Here is a 20695-nt window from a genome sequence, read left to right as displayed (position 1 = left end):
TGAATAAAGCTATCGATCTCGAGAATACAGACGTTTCTGTTCTTGATATTCTATTGAGCAATGATATTTTAATGAGTACCTTTAATAAACCCACACGTTTGTACCATTAAAGCCTACAATAGTTTATCATTAACAAATAGTGTCAGTCTGTTTAAAGTACCTTCATCTCAAGACCTTCATACACCCAAACAATTTTGAACTATGCTGTCACATGCAATCGACACAATATATTTACATCAGCCTATGTTGATGTTTGGTCCAACGCTTTGCCTTCGTTATATTACAAACTATGGCAGCAGTAAGAATTACAAAAACATCTGTTCTTAAAAAAAAAACAAAAAAACATACTGGTATCAGGCTCTATCTGATCACAGCTGACAGTCAAATCTGTTGGATCCACTTGGCTTTTCCTACTGACCACCAAAATCCAGCAGTAATAAAATGATTTGTGCCCCAGTTCAACAAAATAAAATCTGGACCTGACCCGATTCAGATCTGGGTCCAGATGTTGGTTACTTGGGTAGTGGATTTGTGAAGGCCTGAGCTCAGAAGTCTTCTTTTACAAAGTTTGGGTTCACTCAGACAACACAACAGGTTTTTCAAATGCATTATCATGTTTTTTCTCCCCTCGCTGACCCTGATAATATGTTAAATTTTACATAAAAATGTTTTGTCATTGACAATAAAACTCACTCACCTTTGATCTTAGTGGAAGATCTGTGCATGATGCTGTTCCAGACTGTGTGTGTGTGCCTCTGCCTCTTTGCAACCTGCACCAAAAAACAAACACATTACAATTTCTGTGTGGTGTCAGCAAAGAAATTTTTTTCCTTCAATTCTGTTGTATAAATATTAGTATGTAACGTGTGAGTTGAATACTCACGTGATCGTCTTTGAATGAGTCGGTTGAATATAACTTTGAGTGGAGACATTTCAGTTGGTTTTCCTCCTCCTGATATTTGGCTTTTTCCGCCGCTGACATTTTTTTCCACTGTGGACAAATAACACACTGTCTGTTAGTATGAACACACACACACACATGCACATGTATGTACACTGAGCAGCAGGAATGAGTTCTGTACATTGTGTAACACTGAGTGTGTCGCTGCTGTACACTTACTTTCTCTGGCAGAATCTTCAGCACCGCAGCACGAGACATCTTCTGCTCGTTCATGATGATTTCTGTCTGCTCCGTCACAAACAGCATGAACGCAGATTGTGGTTTCTTCACGTACGGCTTTTCTTTAGTCTGGGGTTTGTGTTTTCTACACAGGAAGAAACACAGAATACATTTTACAATTGTGCAACATGATGACAAAAAAGGGAGTGTTGCAGAAATAAACAAATACGCTAAATAATCTAAGACATTTATCCTCACAAAACGAGTCACTATTTATTTATTTATGAAACTGTAACTGATTTTATTAATCTAATCCTTTAGATACAAAACTTTGATTCCACCTGAATATATATTCATATTCTTCATGCTGTTATAAAATTTTGTCTATTATTTATTTTGTATGCATATGTATATTGTGGCTACTGTGTACTGGAGAGTAAAAGCAAGAGAGCTTTAATACTACAAACTGCTCTTTGGCTTTTCTGTCTGCTTTTTAAAAATAGAAGTTATTATAATGTGAAATGACGAGCTGTCAGGACAGAAGTCTGACTGAACCTTTAGAATGAACACGTGGAGGCGACAAACCAAGAATACAAACCAATCCTATAAAAATAAAAGTATGGATTTGTCAGAGTTGGCGGTAGTTGACATACGGTGTCACTGTTGGTCTGATTGGTGCCTGCAGGTGGGTCGTCTTGGTGGGCTGCTCCGCTGGCACATCACAAACCTGGAAAAACACACATACAGTAAATGATTACCAGCTGCCACGGTGCTGCTTATCAACCAGGTGACATTAATCCCCCTCACTTAGTCAGAATAACTTTCAGAAAGTCATGTTTGTCATAAAGCTGGGAGGATGGACTTGTGCGTGGATGCATGTCTTTGTAGTCGTCTTCCGGCGGCAGCCTACACCGGTCTGGAACATGGTGTTGTGGGTTGGCCGAGTCCAGTCTGGAACACAGGCTCTGGTTCCACTGTGACGTCGTGTCCAGTGGATCGTCAGTATCACGTTTCACTTTTTCCACAAAGAACATTTTTGAGAAAACATCTGAAAAATCCTTAAAGTGGAAAAGTTTTCTGGTTTTGTACCAAATTTCAATGATTGATATTTTGTCCTTCACAGATTCTTACCAAAATTAACACGCGCATGTAGAACATGGATGTTACTGATTATTTAGGCTTGACAAAGTTCATCTTAATATTCCTTTTTTTGGTTTAAAATAGTCCATTTTATTATTACTTTTATTATTTCATATCTTTTGGGAAAAGAGTTGGAGATGGTAAATATACTGACAGTCATGATCTCTGCCCCTTTGAATGCTGACAGTCTCCAGTCAGGTATAGTGCACCGCAGTCTCATTTGAACCCTGTGTGATATCGCGGGATTTGACCACTTACGTGGAGCGCCGGCCCCGTTGTGCAATATATACACAGCAGAACTTCACATGGTGCTGTTTTGTTTTTGGCTGCAATCACAGAAGCAGACGCGAAAAGTTTCTTTTCGGTTCCCAGTGGAGGAAGAGAAGATGAGGCGAATGGGACGCGTCGTGTCAGTAAGTGCTAGCCTACACAGCTAATGGCCCTGTCCCACTGGCGTTTAGGAGGATTTGCGCATGAAATGAGGAGACAAAAGCTGAGCATCCGCAACAAAGGTGGGTGGAAATGACAAATGTCCTGGGGTGGATCAGCAAATACATGAGGAAGAAAAGCGAAGGCGACCGCGGAGGTGCCCCCATAAGGGGCACAGCGGCCGTGATGCACTCGCTTCATCCGTGCCCACTCTGTCTGCATGCGCGACATACCATTTGCGACCGTGATGTGGCCGTGCTGGGCATGCGTCATATCTGTTTTGCACGCTGTTCTGGTCCGCCGCCAAGCCGTGCCAACCCGTCGCTTGTGGATGTCAGCGGATGACGAGATATGCGGCGCGTTGGTTGTGTATGTCCTGCGTATGTCTTCATCCTCAGCAGGAGTTTTGAGCCGCTCAAAAATCCTGGCTGGGGACATGCGGGCCTCTGCGGATGATCACGGATGTGTTCGGATGGCGGCCGACTCATACAGGAATGTTACACGGTTATTGCGGTTGTTTGGCGGATGTGGGCCACTTTTGTGCGCATTCCATCCGCAAATCCTCCTAAACGCCAGTGGGACAGGGCCCTCATCAGAGTAGCTACGTTCTCTCGCCTGCAAAAACGTTGACATGTTTGTGCTCCGGGTCATAAACAAACCTCAGCACATCTACGAGGTCTGTCCATAAAGTATCGTACCTTTTTATTTTTTTCAAAAACTATATGGATTTCATTCATATGTTTTTACGTCAGACATGCTTGAACCCTCGTGCGCATGCGTGAGTCCAGCTCTCCACAAGTTCTTTTATACTCACTCGACTGGTAAGCACTGAAAGCCGAGATAGACATGTCCCAACTTGTCCTCTAACACTCCGAAACGGAGGTGTTCCTTTGTCTCGCTTCATCAGCGAATCGGTCGTGACGCGCGAAGCCTCCGCGCGGCTTTCCATGACAAAATCTCTTGTTAAAAGTGAAATCTGCCGGAAAATGGCTGATGTCCAGGTCTTGTGATAACCAGAGAAAGAGCACACGACGTTCTCGTATCCACAGAGCCATCAGCTTAGAAATGATCCAGTGGTTTGTGCCGCATCGTCGCAGCTCGCAGCGCGGCGCACCGACCGTCCTTAAAGGGGTCCTTAAACCTGTAGTTAAAGGCCTTATTCTCTGTGAAGCCCGTAAAATTTTCACTGAAAGCCAGATAAATTTTTCGAATGGTTTCCAGGTGCCAGTCTCTAACAGCTTCTGAAAAAATTCTGATGGAAAAAAAGTCCTTTTCATTCCGCCATTTCCAGACAATGAAAATCCGACGAGGGGGCGGGACCACTCCTTCCACAAGGCGTGCTCACAGGTGAATGACGTCACTGACAGGCGTGGAAAAACTCACGCATGCGCACGAGGGTTCAAGCATGTCTGACGTAAAAACATATGAATGAAATCCATATAGTTTTTTTTTTTAAAAAAAGGACCGTTAATTTATGGACAGACCTTGTACTTTCTCACCACATCGTCACTTTTTCTTTGCATTTTCACTTTGTTTGCATGTAATTTCCTCAAAAACTCAGAAAATACTGTGGTTTTTTTCCGCTGGAGAGAAATTACCCCTTTAGCGCCCGCCGTCAAACGAGACTGCGCTGCCCAATTGAACCCAGCTCCGTGAATAACTATTAAAATAAATAAATAAAATAGTATTGTCACATTTTGTGACTCTCAGTCGGTCTTCATTTAGTCTTCCTACTGTTTGGTCAACTGAAGTTGCTTGCTGTGTGTTCTCGTTGTGTCGCTCTCAGCTGCGATGCCTCATTGAGCTCCTGTTGTGGTGTGTTGGGGCAGGAGTTGTGTGTTTCACCACCAACAGTCTGAGGTGGCCAAGTGGTTAATGCGCTTGGTTTCAGTTCAGAAGGCTCTGGGTTCAAATCCCACCCCTGCCACATTTCTCCATGTAATGTGGAGTTGCGTCAGGAAGGGCATCCGGCGTAAAACCTGTGCCAATTCAACATGCAGATCCACCTTGGATTTGCTGTGGCGACCCCAAGTGCAAACAAGGGAGCAGCCGAAGGGACTTACTTTACTTTTTTTAGTCTGAGGTGCAACGTATTAATTAGTAACATGTTGCTGTAATCACATTACATTTGTCTGTAACGTGTTACTGCTCTAAATTCAGTCATAACACTACAGATAGACGGCTATTTTCAAGGTGTGGGAATGAACCGGTTGTCTGCACAGGTGGTTGCCATCCAGGACCTAAGATGGCACATGCTCCCAGACCTGACTAGACTTGATTGTTATAGTTAGTGACTGTAGCTGAGATGATATTAGTAAGTTTTATGTGTTCAATGTGGGCAGTAAAGTCTCAGTGATACCAGTGTGTGTCCTCTACGTGCAAACAGACTAACCTGGTCCAGATGGTACACATCATCAAGGTCTGGAAGCAGGGACAGAAATTCCTTTTCCGCCTGTGTCAGCAAAGAAACATTCATCAATCAAACTGGTGTTTTACATTGAACACTGTGATTATCAACATTCAAGAAATTACAGTTGCAGCCGATAAGTTGAAGTGGCTGAAAGTCGTCTTAAATGCAGGTTTAAACATTGTCACATTTCACTTTTTCCACAAAACATTTTTGAAAAAAAACTGAAAAATTCTCTAAAGTGGAAATGTTTTCTGGCTTTGTCCCAAATTCCAATGATTGATATTTTGTCATTCACAGGTTCTTACCAAAATTAACACGTCACAAGTTTTATGTGTTCAATGTGGGCAGTAAAGTCTCAGTGATACCAGTGTGTGTCCTCGACTTGCAAACAGACTAACCTGGCTCAGATGGTACACATCATCAAGGTCTGGAAGCAGGGACAGAAATTCCTTCTCCGCCTGTGACAATAAAGAAACATTCATCAATCAAACTGGTGTTTTACATTGAACACAGTGTGATTATCAACATTCAAGAAATTACAGTTGCAGCCGATAAGTTGAAGTGACTGAAAGTCGTCTCAAATGCAGGTTTAAACATTGTCACATTTCACTTTTTCCACAAAGACTCAGTGATACCAGTGTGTGTCCTCTAGTTGCAAACAGACTAACCTGACTCAGGTGGTACACATCATCAAGGTTTGGAAGCAGTAATAGAAATTCCTCCTCCCTCTGTGTCAAGGCTTGTTTTGGGTCAGGTTTGGAAGATATCTGCAGCGTGAAGTCGTCCTGCTGATGAGTGGGAAATAAAGAAACATTCATCTATCAAACTGGTGTTTTACATTGAACACAGTGTGATTATCAACATTCAGGAAATTACAGTTGCAGCTGATAAGTTGAAGTGGCTGAAAGTCGTCTCAAATGCAGGTTTAAATATTGGTCGTCCATCTCCTCCTGAATACCACTTTAAAACTATTCTACGAGGTCTAGTAGAAAAGTATCCGACCTTATTATATTTTTCAAAAACCATATGGATTTGAATCACGTGTGATTGCGTCAGACAAGCTTGAACCCTCGTGCGCATGCATGAGTTTTTCCACGCCTGTCGGTTGCGTCATTCGCCTGTGAGCAGGCTTTGAGTGAGGAGTGGTCCACCCCCTCGGCGGATTTTCATTGTCAGGAAATGGCGGAATGATTTGGGCTTTTTTTCCATCAGAATTTTTTCAGAAACTGCTAGAGACTGGCAGCTGGAAACCATTCGAAAACTTTATCTGGCTTTTGGTGAAACGTTTACGGGCTTCACAGAGAATAAGGACTGTTACTACAGCTTTAAGGACGGCTTTAAGGACGCTCGGCGCGCCGCGCTCCATGCCGCCATCGAGAGCCACAAACCACCGGATCATTTCTAAACGGATGGCTCTGTGGATCCGAGACCGTCATGTGCACTTTCTCTGGTTATCACAAGAGCTGGACATCAACCATTTTCCAGCAGATTTCACTTTAAACAAGAGATTTTGTCATGGAAAGCTGAGCGGACGCTTCGCGCGTCACGACCGATTTGCTGATGGAGCGAGACAAAGGAACACCTCCGTTTTGGTCTCACAGGACGGCTTTGAGATGGTGTTCAGACAGCTGTCGGTGGTTTTTCCATCGGGTGATTATCCGAGAAATTGTGGATGTGCCTGGACATGCCAGAACATGTCCCGTGAGGCTTCATTATGGCGTTGCTGTGCGCCATGTGGCACCGCACCACCTCCTCTTTCCGTGACAAAAACTCCTGTAACAGTGTAATGTGCCGTTCATTTCCAAACTGGACGCTGTGTTTTATCCGGGACGTTGTCTGACTAGCACAGGAATTGTGAAAAGACGTGGACATCAGCACTTTTTCTGCACATGGAGACAGACGTGCGGAGGAATTCTGCGCATCGCGGCGGTGCCGCATGGCGCACAGCAACGCCATGATGAAGCCTCACGGGACATGTTCTGGCATATCCAGGCACATCCACAATTTCTCGGATAATCACTCGATGGAAAAACCACCGACAGCTGTCTGAACGCCATCTCAAAGCCGTCCTGTGAGACCAAAATGGAGGTGGTTTTGTCTCGCTCCAGTAGCGAATCCATCGTGACGCGCGAAGCCTCCGCTCGGCTTTCCATGACAAAATCTCTTGTTAAAAGTGAAATCTGCCGGAAAATGGTTGATGTCCAGCTCTTGTGATAACCAGAGAAATGGCACACGATGGTCACGGATCCAGACAGCCATCCATTTAGAAATGAAATGGTCGCTCAGCCTGTCGATGGCGGCTTCGGAGCGCGGTGCACCCCACAGCCGCTGGGGGCCGTCCTTAAAGCGACAGTAACACTCCTTATTCTCTACCAAGCCCGTAACATTTTCACCGAAAGCCAGATAAATTTTCTAATGGTTTCCAGCTGCCAGCCATTTCCTGACAATGAAAATCCGCCGAGGGGGTGGATCACTCCTCACTCAAAGCCTGCTCACAAGTGAATGACGCAACCGACAGGCGTGGAAAAACTCACGCATGTGCATGAGGGTTCAAGCTTGTCTGACGCAATCACACGTGATTCAAATCCATATGGTTTTTGAAAAAAATAATAAGGTCGGATACTTTTCTAATAGACCTTGTATGGTTGATCATGGTCTTCTGATGGGTGTCTTCTCTACATTCTATCATAGTTTTCGTCCCTGTCTGTACCTGTGCCTGTGTTGGAGGAGGTTCTTTCTACACCAACGAACTCCTCTGTTAAATATCATTTACCCGCATGAATGAGACTCTTCACTGACGTTTTGATCAAAGACACTTGAGGATGCTAGAAAACATTTGCAAATACAACAATGTATTTGTATGATGTATTGATATTGTTGCTTGTCATTGTTATCATTAGTTACACTGACTAGCTGATATATTGACAAACTACACTGAACAAAAATATAAATGTAACACTTTTGTTTTTGCTCCCATTTTTTCATGAGCTGAACTCAAAGATCTAAAACATTTTCTACATACACAAAAGACCTATTTCTTTCAAATATTGTCTATTCATGTCTCATGTCTACTTGGAACTGTGGTTGGGTGATAAATAATGTTCATTAATCAGATTAGCTTCATGCTTCATCTCATGTACCTGTGCAGTCTGTTCACGTACATTCAGTAAATTACAGTTTCAGCCACTAAGGTTCATCTGAAAACAAATTTAAATGTTCATCTGTTACAAATCCATCTCCTCCTGATCACAGTGTCCAACCCTGCCTGGACCTCTGCGTGTGTTGGAGGATGTAGATGTGTTCGTGTGCTCACCTCCAGGAGGCTCAGATTTGACATGTCATAAAAACAGTCAGAACTCTGGTCGTTGTCCATTGTGGAGGTTCTCCCAATTACATCCTCGAGGTGTGAAAGTTTGGACAGGAAACTGCCGGTGCTGGTCATCATTTTTGCAAGATGATCTCCTGTGAAAATTGAGAACAATTGAACAGTGGAGAACAGTACAGTTAGATATCTGACATTGGTTTCATCAACACCATTCAGGAAACATTTTCAACCCTGTTAAATGTTTTTTTTAATTAAATAAAAACTGCAGACCTCTAGAATGAGTCTGATTTTTTTAAAACTTTAACACTGTGTGTTCTGGTTTTTTTAAAACATTTTTATCAAATTCTCAAAAACCTCTTAAGCATTTTTAACATTAAATGCAACATGACAAATCTGCACTTTGATCAAAGTGACACCCCCCCCCCCACCACCACACACACACACACACACACACACACACACACACACACACACACACACACACACACACACACACACACACACACACACACACACACACACAGATGTCACACAATACATGTAGTTGTCAAAACTATGAACCTTTGATCTACAAACTGGACTATCGGAGGTAAAGAAATCACAAATCTCTATGAGATCCCACACCCGCGTACCCTGATAGTAATCAATAACCACCATCAGGGTAAATACTGTTGATCTATTGGATCACAACATCATTACCACGGCAGTATAGAAGAGCTGTGTAGAGCATATAGCATCTCAGTATTCCATAAAATAGAAGATTTTTAAATTTGTCTTGGAAACATCACAGCACTTGAAATCAATTTATCTGTTAATTTTGTTCTGAAATGACTGATTTATGGGGCAATTCACTTTGTCGAGGCTCTGAAGGATTATTTCAAAACTACTTCACTGTGCAAAATTCAGATGTTATGAGATTAAACACCCTCAGATCCACCTGATAAGTAAAATCTCTAAAAACAACTGAGCAGCAAAGTCAGATCTCCTTTTACGCACACTGTGTACGTTGTCTTCAGCCCCGTAATTAAAGACCACAAATTTTAGCAAATGTACAGAAACTTAATGACAACAACTTTGATGCTGAGACAAAGTGAAACTATGCTTGAGGCCAACAAACACACACACACACACACACACACACACACACACACACACACACACACACACACACACACACACACACACACACACACACACACACACACACAATATATATATATATATATATATAAATCAACAAAATAAAAATAAGAACTCCATAAGGGTGAGTTTTGAGGACCGCAGTAGTTAAACGTGTTGTTTCTATGTTTGTTTTTTACAGCTCGAAGGTTCGGTCACTGATGTTACTGTTAGCGACGTTAAAGAGGATCTCAGATTGTTCATGTTTCCAACAACATTTCACAATAAATGTGTGAATGCAAAAAGTAGATAAACAACTTTTACTGTGAAAGTCACAGTGTCATTCAATGAGACTGAGTCTAACTTGACAACAATGAAAGAAACATTAGCTAAAATCAGTTCTTTTTCTAAAAATGACCAGCAGAAACAATTCACAATTTGCATCAAGTTTCATTAAGTAGTTCAGCTGAATAAAATCTTATCTTTGCTGTGGGTGAAACATTGAAATAAGTTGTGTTTGGGGTCAGATCCACGGGGGGACTGAATGTTTACTTTTTCAAATATTCTAAATCTCTTCTAAATCTAAATCTATTCTCACACAAAATACACTCTGATATTACCAGTAATATTTTATTTTATTTGAACACATTGTTAAATGTAAAGTCTCACCTCTGTGTTGTGTTAACAGTTTAGTATTTCTGCTCTTGTGTTTACGACTTCTCTCTTCAGTTCCTGTAGCAGAAATGGCCCAGAATTAAGGAGAGCGTCAGTTAAAAAAGACGTTAACGCCGTGACGTAAGAGCCGTAAGCCCCGCCCCCTACCGACTGGAGTCCTGTCGGTGTACCCCGCTCCCCCACCCGTTGCAGCGCAGTCTCGTTTGAACACTGCGTGATATCGCGAGATTTGGCCAATACTTTTGAAGCAAATCGGCCGCCATATTACCACTCCCATGTACCGCTCTGAACGAGCTTTTCTACCGAACTTTAACCAGGTGGACGCAACCGTGATTTTGCCTAAAAATACCTTCATGTGCAGCTTATAAACTGCACAAATCACCAGTTCAAAGGCTGAGGACGAACATTTTACCTGTGAGTATGACTGAAATGGAAAATAATGAACAATAATTTCATGAGTTCTATCCGTAATATTTTTATTACTATTATTATTATTATGATGTCTACTTGTGCATAGTTTTGGAGCTTTATTGCTAATGTGAGGCTGAAGCTCATGGAGCTAATGTGTAATAAATGTTGTCATTGCAGAGAAACTAACTCTCCTGTAGCTTGTTATTTTTATTATAGAGTGCCATACTGTTTGTATTTCTTCATAACTGATGTCCAAGACATATTCAGTGTCAGCTTTACCATCAGAGTAAATAAAGAGTCTCGTCTTCCACAAAGACTCCAAACTGTCACTGATGTTAAATGGAACAAAATACACAGTATGAAGGACTGGGGAATGTAAACTGATTCTGATCAGGGTCATTTGGCTAGTTTCTGTTGTCATTATGATTTAAAAAAGTAAACAGTTATTTGACAATAAATGGCTTCACACAACCACAAAAAATGAGTGTGTATGTAAACCTTTGATCACAACTGTACATAAATCCTTTATCCTTAATATGTTTACAAACCAGCAGTTTTTTTCGGTGTATTTTTGGTGATACATGAATGACTGTGATGTATTTGTGGCATTCATGGCTTCCCATACACAAAGGCTGTTTGTCACTTTGGCGTTTTCCCTCCTCACACGTCATATTTTAATGGTTTTCAATCATGGAACAAATACGATTGGCAGAAAAAAGTCCATAAATCATCACAACACGGAGTCAGAAAAAGATGAGCAGACAAACAAACATCTAAATAAACAAACCAACAGACTGAGCAACAGAGTCTTATTGAATGACTTCGACAAGACTAAAAATGAATCCTAGTGTACAGTGGGGTAAAAAAGTATTTAGTCAGTCCCTGATTGTGCAAGTTCTCCTACTTAGAAAGATGAGAGAGGTCTGTGAGAGCCAGAAATCTTGCTTGTTTGTGGGTGACCAAATATTTTCCACCATAATTTACAAATAAATTTTTTAAAAAATCCTACAATGTGATTTTCTGGATTTTTTTTTTCTCATTTTGTCTCTCATAGTTGAAGTGTACCTATGTTGAAAATTACAGACCTCTCTCATCTTTCTAAGTCAGAGAACTTGCACAATCAGGGGCTGACTAAATACTTTTTTACCCCACTGTAGCTCCACAGTGGGGCATGGAACTGAAACAAAACTGTGGATAGTGAACTCACCGAATAGCAGAATGATCCCAGTTAGATGGACTGTCGTCCCCCCAGCAGCTCGTGCATGTGGCTCAACCCTCCCAAAGTTCTCTCACGTAAAATGCAAAATTACAGCTCATTTATAGCGAATATTGTTTTTTGGTTCTTATGCTATCATGCAGACGAACTGCAGGAGGAACCGCATGTGTGCATGTGTGAGGTTTTGGGATTACCTGTGACCTGACCCACTTGATTGATGCACATTCATAGGGCGTGCACACTAACATCTGTAAGATGTCTTGTAAATGACTTCAGAGGTGTTATCTCATTTCACAAACAGCAGTTTTAGATTTGGAAGTATTTATTTCTCACGACCCGTCTTCTGCCTGAAGACAGGTCTGCCTCTATATCCAGTACTGCCATGACGAAAATGAGGCACTTTTCATGACAATATTACAAACCAATAGATTAATGTATATTTCGTGCTGTTGAATCACGACATGCCATGAGACTGGGTTGGACGATTACCGAATGAAGGGAAAAAAGTAAAAAAGCCACAAATCATCGATAAAAGGTGGTCAAATGAGCCTTTGACTTTTCCCATCACCGAAAAGCCTGCGAATCAAGAGCGCAAAAGGAACAAAACAGGAACCAAATGAAACCTAAGCTAACGTTGATCTCGGGGCTTTAAACGAAATGCGCCTGGAGCCACTGCTGGAGCAGTGTGTGTCTGCATCCTGCTCTGTGTTCCAGGACTCGACGCTGGGATGGAGCTCTGTAACGCCTGAGTCCTGGAGAAGCTGCAAACACAAGTGCGTGATCCAACCCACTGTGGAGATCTGTGTGCACGTCGGTGGATCCACCTGCTCTGTTTTCTCATCCAGAGCAAAGGAGATATCATCTCCTTCATCATCAGAATCCTCACTGTCTAGTTTAGACTCTGATGACGCGCTGCACGCACCGTCTTGCTCCAATTATATATATATATATATATATATATATATATATATATATATATATAAAAAACAAAACTTTCTCCTGCACAGCAGTGCTCACAAACTGGCTTCTGCACTGTATGAAAACATTCAGCTGGTCGAACAAAGTCAAACTAAACGTTAATGTTACAGAAACTAAGCAAACGATAGAAAAACTGTCAAGAACGACAGCAAAATGAAATACAGATGAATTGAGGTTTTTGACGGCATTCGTTCAAATTTTCCGACAGTTTAAAAATCCTGACAAAGCGCCAACTACAGGAAGGAAGCTGTGCAAAGGTTAAACAATTACAACAAAAATCAACGAAAGTCCAGATTTCTTGTTTCATTTGGGCTTCGTTGCCCTTCGTTAAGTGCCGTGTGACCGGGCCATTAGAGCATTTTCCATCAAATGACATCACACTGCCTTTCTTTACTCCATTAAGCAGTTACCATGTGCTTCCCAGCATCCCTCACTTAGATCGGAGGAAGCCCTCACGTGATCTCTCATCGCTGACAAATGTAGGTCATGGCGTCTGATTGTTTGAATTTGTCCCCTTCAGGGGATGAAATTCTATATTGTTTCCAGACAGAGCAAATTTAGATCATATTGGCAATATGATATTATGAATCCCTTATTTAAATGCTGAAGAATAAAATTATAGTGCCAAGGAAAATTATTTTTATGACTTAAAGCTTAAAAAGACAAAAAAAAAGTCCATACAGCTTTAAGGCACTTTATTTATTTATTTTTGTTGTTTTTGGATAATCCTGCAAACAGTCAAAAGATAAAGAGAATACAGTAGGTAGTGTTAATTCTTGTTGAATATGTTTGAATGTTCCTTTGCTTGATGTCAGTACTGTGATACTGGACGACTACAACATCCACGCCATTGCCAACGTACTCAGACAGTGGCTGCGTGACCTGCCCAGTCCTCTCATGACCTTTGAACTTTATGAGGAGTTCCTTAGGGCTATGAGTCAGCATGTAATTCAGCTCTTATTGCTTGTGACAGACGTACTTTTTGCAGCAGGTTGGTTAAATTGTTGTCTTTTTTTTTTTTTAATTGTTTAGGTCAACCAGACAACCGTGAGGTGATCTGAGGGTGTATTCTGCGATCGACCACCTTAGCAGGAACCACCTCAGCACACTGGAAGGCCTCATCTACCATCTAGTCAGGTCAGTGATGGAATACGAAGGATCCTCCAAGTGAAAGTGTGTTTCTCATATTGAATCTGGAATGTAGGGTTTGTCATGTTTGAGGCAGTTATCTCAGATCCCCCCGAGGTTATCAGAAATGCTGGATTATCCAGAAGGTTCATATCATCATGACTTTATCTTGTGTCACTGTTGGTAATAACAGGTGATTAAATGTAAGTTTTCTTAATCATTTTACCTCCAAAATTCTGATACAGAAATCAGTTCATCTTTTCTCATAGATTGATGATGAGATGACCATCGGCGCTCCACAAGGGTGGTGGCTCCAGCACCTTTCTCATTGCTGTCGTTTGTATTTCTGTAGTACTATTACATCTGCAGGGTGCCACATGATTTTTTGGATTAGGATTTCACCATGATTGTATTGTGTTACAGGATCATCCTGCAGGAAGAGACGAACAGGATGTCAGCTAACCCCCTCGCCATCGTCTTTGCTCCCTGCATTCTTCGCTGCCCTGATACCATTGACCCACTGCAGAGTGTCCAAGATATCAGCAAAACCACTGTGTACGTCCATCATGTGTTTAACTATTCATTGCTATTTCCCTCATTAACTTCTGCTCACCTGGCAAGGACCAAAAAATAGCAACACTGACTTCACAGAGATGCTGCTACAAAATTATATTGCATCATAGCCAGTCCTGCAAAGGGACTGTGAATGTTGTGCAGAGCAGGTGTCAAAATCTCTGACTTCTTCTGAGTGACTTCTGGTGTTCCTCAGAGATGTGTTCTGGCTCCTACACTGTTCAGTACTCGTATTGACTAGGTGTTTGGTAGTGTTGTGGACAATGGCACCTTAGGTGTCTTTGTCACCCAGAAAAGGTTTACTGACATTGACTTTCTGGAATAAACACCCAGCTGTGTTTGTGATTTTCCTGAGTCAAGATCCAAGCTTTCAGTGAGAACCTGGTTTTGGCCACCATGTACGCCATGAAAGTGTTGAACTTGTGGAGACATTCATGTCTCTGGGTCCTTGACCTTTCAGATTGAGGGACACATGGAAGTTGTTATGGAGTCATGAAGTTGTTGGACAGCGGTGTTTGGGGATGTCGATATCTTTGCAGCGGAATGATGGTCTACTCTTTTAGAGTCCCGGTGCTTCCTGTCTGACTGTATGGCTGGGAGACGTGGATGGTAACCGGTGGGTAAGACAACGGCTGGATGTCCTTTAGTGCAAGGTCTTGGCTGCTGCTGGAATGACTTTGTGTATTAACCAAACGGTTACTTAGGAAGCTCAGATCAGAACGATCACTTGATTTTGAGGGAAAGCTGTTAACTTTTGGCTATGTGGCATGCAGCTCCACAGAGACTGGCCTCTTCACACTAAGATTTGTATTTTACAGCCATCACACACTCTATTTTAATTATTATACAGAAAACAATAGCAATAAAAGAAACTAGTATTTAAAAGACATTATGCAAAATAGGTGCTGGTTTACTTTTATCAGCTGTGAATTGTGATTTCATGTGAAACATCCTCAGAGTCCCACAAGTCTGTGTGCACGTGGAAATATCTCTGCTAAAAGCCAACTTAGACCTGAAAAGATTTGTTTTAGACTTTTGTGGCAACGCTCAAAGTCCACATGTGGACCTTTGCTTGCTTTGTGAGAAACACCTGCTGAGCCACTGTGAGCATTGTACAACAGACTCATTTCTGAGCGGCACCAGCAGTTCACTGATTATCACATCATTTCTGCTTCAAACTGCGCTCCAGTCATCATCCATCTCAGCGAGATATCTGAAGCTTTTGTACAACAATCATTTCCACATAAATTCAACATTATTTCGTAATAAAATATGGCAGGCCGATCAGAGCGCCACAGCTGCTGCTGCGCCTACATCGTTTCAGAGCGTCAGTAGTGATTCAATGGTTAGTCGCCTTGTTTCTGCTTAAAACTGACTTTAGAATGATTTAAGAGCTTTTACTTTGGCATCTGATGGTTAACATATTATTCCCTTTGATCGTTTTGGGTGTTGAGAGTCGAGGTGCCATGACACTTGCATGACTTTGATCCGTGCACTTGCACACACATCGTCGTGATGATCCCACCCGCTGTGTTCCACTGGCTGCCACGTGCTGGACGTTGCGTCTGTAAAATAATTTTATAGCGGATTAATAATTTAGTGTTCGAGTTGGCTGTTGAAAACTGCTCGAATTGCTTCCTGAATCACAGAGGAGCGCTCCAGCCACTGCATTTCTCGCACGAGCTGAATGAGGGGGAGAACACATTTGGAGCAGTCTAAAAAGGTATTTGTAATGTTTACATTGTCATGGCTTGGAAAAACAGTTGCATGTTTTTTCCTTCTTGTGTGCAGCTGTAAAAGTATGTTTTTAATAGATTTAACATCTCGTTATAATCGTTCAGATGAGCTGTGCTCTGATGTGGTGCGCTGACGCAATCACACTGTTCACTTCTTTACTCGAATTGATGAGCTGCACGTAGTGTTGGCGAGTAGATCGCGCGATGTTCACTACCACTTCACATTTGTTGCACGACATTTATGCGTGAAAGATTTTTTGAACATTTCAAAATTCTCTGCGCATTTGCACGCACCAACGCCCCTCTCACGTTCAATCTACACCCGTTAATGACGAGTTTACTCTCCTGCACGATACAGTGTGTACAACAAAGCTCTGTGAAGCTGACCCCCCCATCCACGTAAAAAATCCAAGCAAACTTACTGAGTGGTTAGTGCTTTGTTTGTGCAGATTTGTGCCCTTAAAATTTTCGTTTGTGCTGCTGTGGTTTTTGAGATATTAAAGATTATTTTTAGGTCATTCAGAGGTCACCTTCCCCCAGCTTGTGCCAAAATGAACCAGACTGGTCTATTTTTTTAGTGCGTCGTTTGTGCTGGTTTGTGCCGTTAAAATTGTCATTTGTGCTGCTTTAGTTTCTATTTATTAAGAGTTTTATTTTTGTGCGAAGACGGCAGGGACATGCACCGTGCTGCTGCTGCATTCAGGTGCCGTCGGAAATTGCAGGGCTTTTTTTTGTTAAGAAGTAGTTTAAAATTTTTAATGAACTGTGCTTTAACTTTACTTCATCGATCACATTTCTGTCATAAGACATTAAATGCAATTGCTTCAAGGTTTATTTAGGTTTGTGGAGTGTTTTTTTTAAAGTTATTGAAAAATTAACAGTATTAAGATCATTCTATACTCCCATTAAAAACTACACAAAAGTCTTTCACAGTGAATCAACACATATTCTGAAAAAAGAAAAAAAAAAAATCAATGACTTTTACACAATTTTACTATCTCAGTGGTATTTATATAACCCTCAGTTAAATCGGATTTCAAGACAAAGTAAGTCGACTTGTCCAATACAGAGGTTTTATTTAAAGTACAGAGTTTGCACCTGATATAGTGAACATAGCTAACATGGTAACATAGCTAACATTTTCAAAATTCAACAGGTAAAGACCCAAGTATTTGTGTGTTGATTTCTGGAGACTGATTGGTTAATCTTTTGATCACATCAAATCAATTTTATTTATATAGCGCCAAATCACAACAAACAGTTGCCCCAAGGCGCTTTATATTGTAAGGCAAGGCCATACAATAATTACGGAAAAACCCCAACGGTCAAAACGACCCCCTGTGAGCAAGCACTTGGTGACAGTGGGAAGGAAAAACTCCCTTTTAACGGGAAGAAACCTCCAACAGAACCAGGCTCAGGGAGGGGCAGTCTCCTGCTGGGACTGGTTGGGGCTGAGGGAGAGAACCAAGAAAAAGACATGCTGTGGAGGGCAGCAGAGATCAATCACTAATGATTAAATGCAGAGTGGTGCATACAGAGAAAAAAGAGAAAGAAACACTCAGTGCATCATGGGAACCCCCCAGCAGTCTAAGTCTATAGCAGCATAACTAAGGGATGGTTCAGGGTCACCTGATCCAGCCCTAACTATAAGCTTTAGCAAAAAGGAAAGTTTTAATCCTAATCTTAAAAGTAGAGAGGGTGTCTGTCTCCCTGATCTGAATTGGGAGCTGGTTCCACAGGAGGGGAGCCTGAAAGCTGAAGGCTCTGCCTCCCATTCTACTCTTACAAACCCTAGGAACTACAAGTAAGCCTGCAGTCTGAGAGCAAAGCGCTCTATTGGGGTGATATGGTACTATGAGGTCCCTAACATAAGATGGGACCTGATTATTCAAAACCTTATAAGTAAGAAGAATTTTAAATTCTATTCTAGAATTAACAGGAAGCCAATGAAGAGAGGCCAATATGGGTGAGATATGCTCTCTCCTTCTAGTCTCTGTCAGTACTCTAGCTGCAGCATTTTGAATTAACTGAAGGCTTTTCAGGGAACTTTTAGGACAACCTGATAATGAATTACAATAGTCCAGCCTAGAGGAAATAAATGCATGAATTAGTTTTCAGCATCACTCTGAGACAAAACCTTTCTAATTTTAGAGATATTGCGCAAATGCAAAAAAGCAGTCCTACATATTTGTTTAATATGCGCATTGAATGACATATCCTGATCAAAAATGACTCCAAGATTTCTCACAGTATTACTAGAGGTCAGGGTAATGCCATCCAGAGTAAGGATCTCGTTAGACACAATGTTTCTAAGATTTGTGGGGCCAAGTACAATAACTTCAGTTTTATCTGAGTTTAAAAGCAGGAAATTAGAGGTCATCCATGTCTTTATGTCTGTAAGACAATCCTGCAGTTTAGCTAATTGGTGTGTGTCCTCTGGCTTCATGGATAGATAAAGCTGGGTATCATCTGCATAACAATGAAAATTTAAGCAATGCTGTCTGATAATACTGCCTAAGGGAAACATGTATAAAGTGAATAAAATTGGTCCTAGCACAGAACCTTGTGGAACTCCATAATTAACCTTAGTCTGTGAAGAAGATTCCCCATTTACATGAACAAATTGTAATCTATTAGATAAATATGATTCAAATCACCGCAGCACAGTGCCTTTAATACCTATGGCATGCTCTAATCTCTGTAATAAAATTTTATGGTCAACAGTATCAAAAGCAGCACTGAGGTCTAACAGAACAAGAACAGAGATGAGTCCACTGTCTGAGGCCATAAGAAGATCATTTGTAACCTTCACTAATGCTGTTTCTGTACTATGATGAATTCTAAAACCTGACTGAAACTCTTCAAATAGACCATTCCTCTGCAGATGATCAGTTAGCTGTTTTACAACTACCCTTTCAAGAATCTTTGAGAGAAAAGGAAGGTTGGAGATTGGCCTATAATTAGCTAAGATAGCTGGGTCAAGTGATGGCTTTTTAAGTAATGGTTTAATTACTGCCACCTTAAAAGCCTGTGGTACATATCCAACTAATAAAGATAGATTGATCATATTTAAGATCGAAGCATTAATTAATGGTAGGGCTTCCTTGAGCAGCCTGGTAGGAATGGGATCTAATAGACATGTTGATGGTTTGGAGGAAGTAACTAATGAAAATAACTCAGAACAATCGGAGAGAAAGAGTCTAACCAAATACCGGCATCACTGAAAGCAGCCAAAGATAACGATATGTCTTTGGGATGGTTATGAGTAATTTTTTCTCTAATAGTTAAAATTTTATTAGCAAAGAAAGTCATGAAGTCATTACTAGTTAAAATTAAAGGAATACTCGGCTCAATAGAGCTCTGACTCTGTCAGCCTGGCTACAGTGCTGAAAAGAAACCTGGGGTTGTTCTTATTTTCTTCAATTAGTGATGAGTAGTAAGATGTCCTAGCTTTATGGAGGGCTTTTTTATAGAGCAACAGACTCTTTTTCCAGGCTAAGTGAAGATCTTCTAAATTAGTGAGACGCCATTTCCTCTCCAACTTACGGGTTATCTGCTTTAAGCTGCGAGTTTGAGAGTTATACCACGGAGTCAGGCACTTCTGATTTAAGGCTCTCTTTTTCAGAGGAGCTACAGCATCCAAAGTTGTCTTCAATGAGGATGTAAAACTATTGACGAGATACTCTATCTCACTCACAGAGTTTAGGTAGCTACTCTGCACTGTGTTGGTATATGGCATTAGAGAACATAAAGAAGGAATCATATCCTTAAACCTAGTTACAGCGCTTTCTGAAAGACTTCTAGTGTAATGAAACTTATTCCCCACTGCTGGGTAGTCCATCAGAGTAAATGTAAATGTTATTAAGAAATGATCAGACAGAAGGGAGTTTTCAGGGAATACTGTTAAGTCTTCAGTTTCCATACCATAAGTCAGAACAAGATCTAAGATATGATTAAAGTGGTGGGTGGACTCATTTACATTTTGAGCAAAGCCAATTGAGTCTAATAATAGATTAAATGCAGTGTTGAGGCTGTCATTCTCAGCATCTGTGTGGATGTTAAAATCGCCCACTATAATTATCTTATCTGAGCTAAGCACTAAGTCAGACAAAAGGTCTGAAAATTCACAGAGAAACTCACAGTAACGACCAGGTGGACAATAGATAATAACAAATAAAACTGGTTTTTGGGACTTCCAATTTGGATGGACAAGACTAAGAGTCAAGCTTTCAAATGAATTAAAGCTCTGTCTGGGTTTTTGATTAATTAATAAGCTGGAATGGAAGATTGCTGCTAATCCTCCGCCTCGGCCCATGCTACGAGCGTTCTGGCAGTTAGTGTGACTCGGGGGTGTTGACTCATTTAAACTAACATATTCATCCTGCTGTAACCAGGTTTCTGTAAGGCAGAATAAATCAATATGTTGATCAATTAT

The 20695-nt window shown here is 41.2% G+C and overlaps 1 protein-coding gene across 1 annotated transcript in view; it reads right to left on the bottom strand.

Moving 5' to 3' along the window:
- Positions 1-1748: 1748 nt before the first annotated feature.
- The window catches only part of LOC117515481 (protein fantom-like), a 123284-nt gene continuing 104337 nt past the window's right edge, over positions 1749-20695 (bottom strand). The window contains 5 exon segments of the mRNA XM_034176047.1: positions 1749-1847; positions 5082-5141; positions 5498-5557; positions 5768-5887; positions 8413-8561. Coding sequence (XP_034031938.1) covers positions 1749-1847; positions 5082-5141; positions 5498-5557; positions 5768-5887; positions 8413-8561 — 488 coding nt within the window.

Source organism: Thalassophryne amazonica, chromosome 8 (assembly GCF_902500255.1).
Source record: "Thalassophryne amazonica chromosome 8, fThaAma1.1, whole genome shotgun sequence".
In the NCBI taxonomy this organism is placed as follows: Eukaryota; Metazoa; Chordata; class Actinopteri; order Batrachoidiformes; family Batrachoididae; genus Thalassophryne; species Thalassophryne amazonica.
This window is presented reverse-complemented; position numbering and strand designations above follow the sequence as displayed.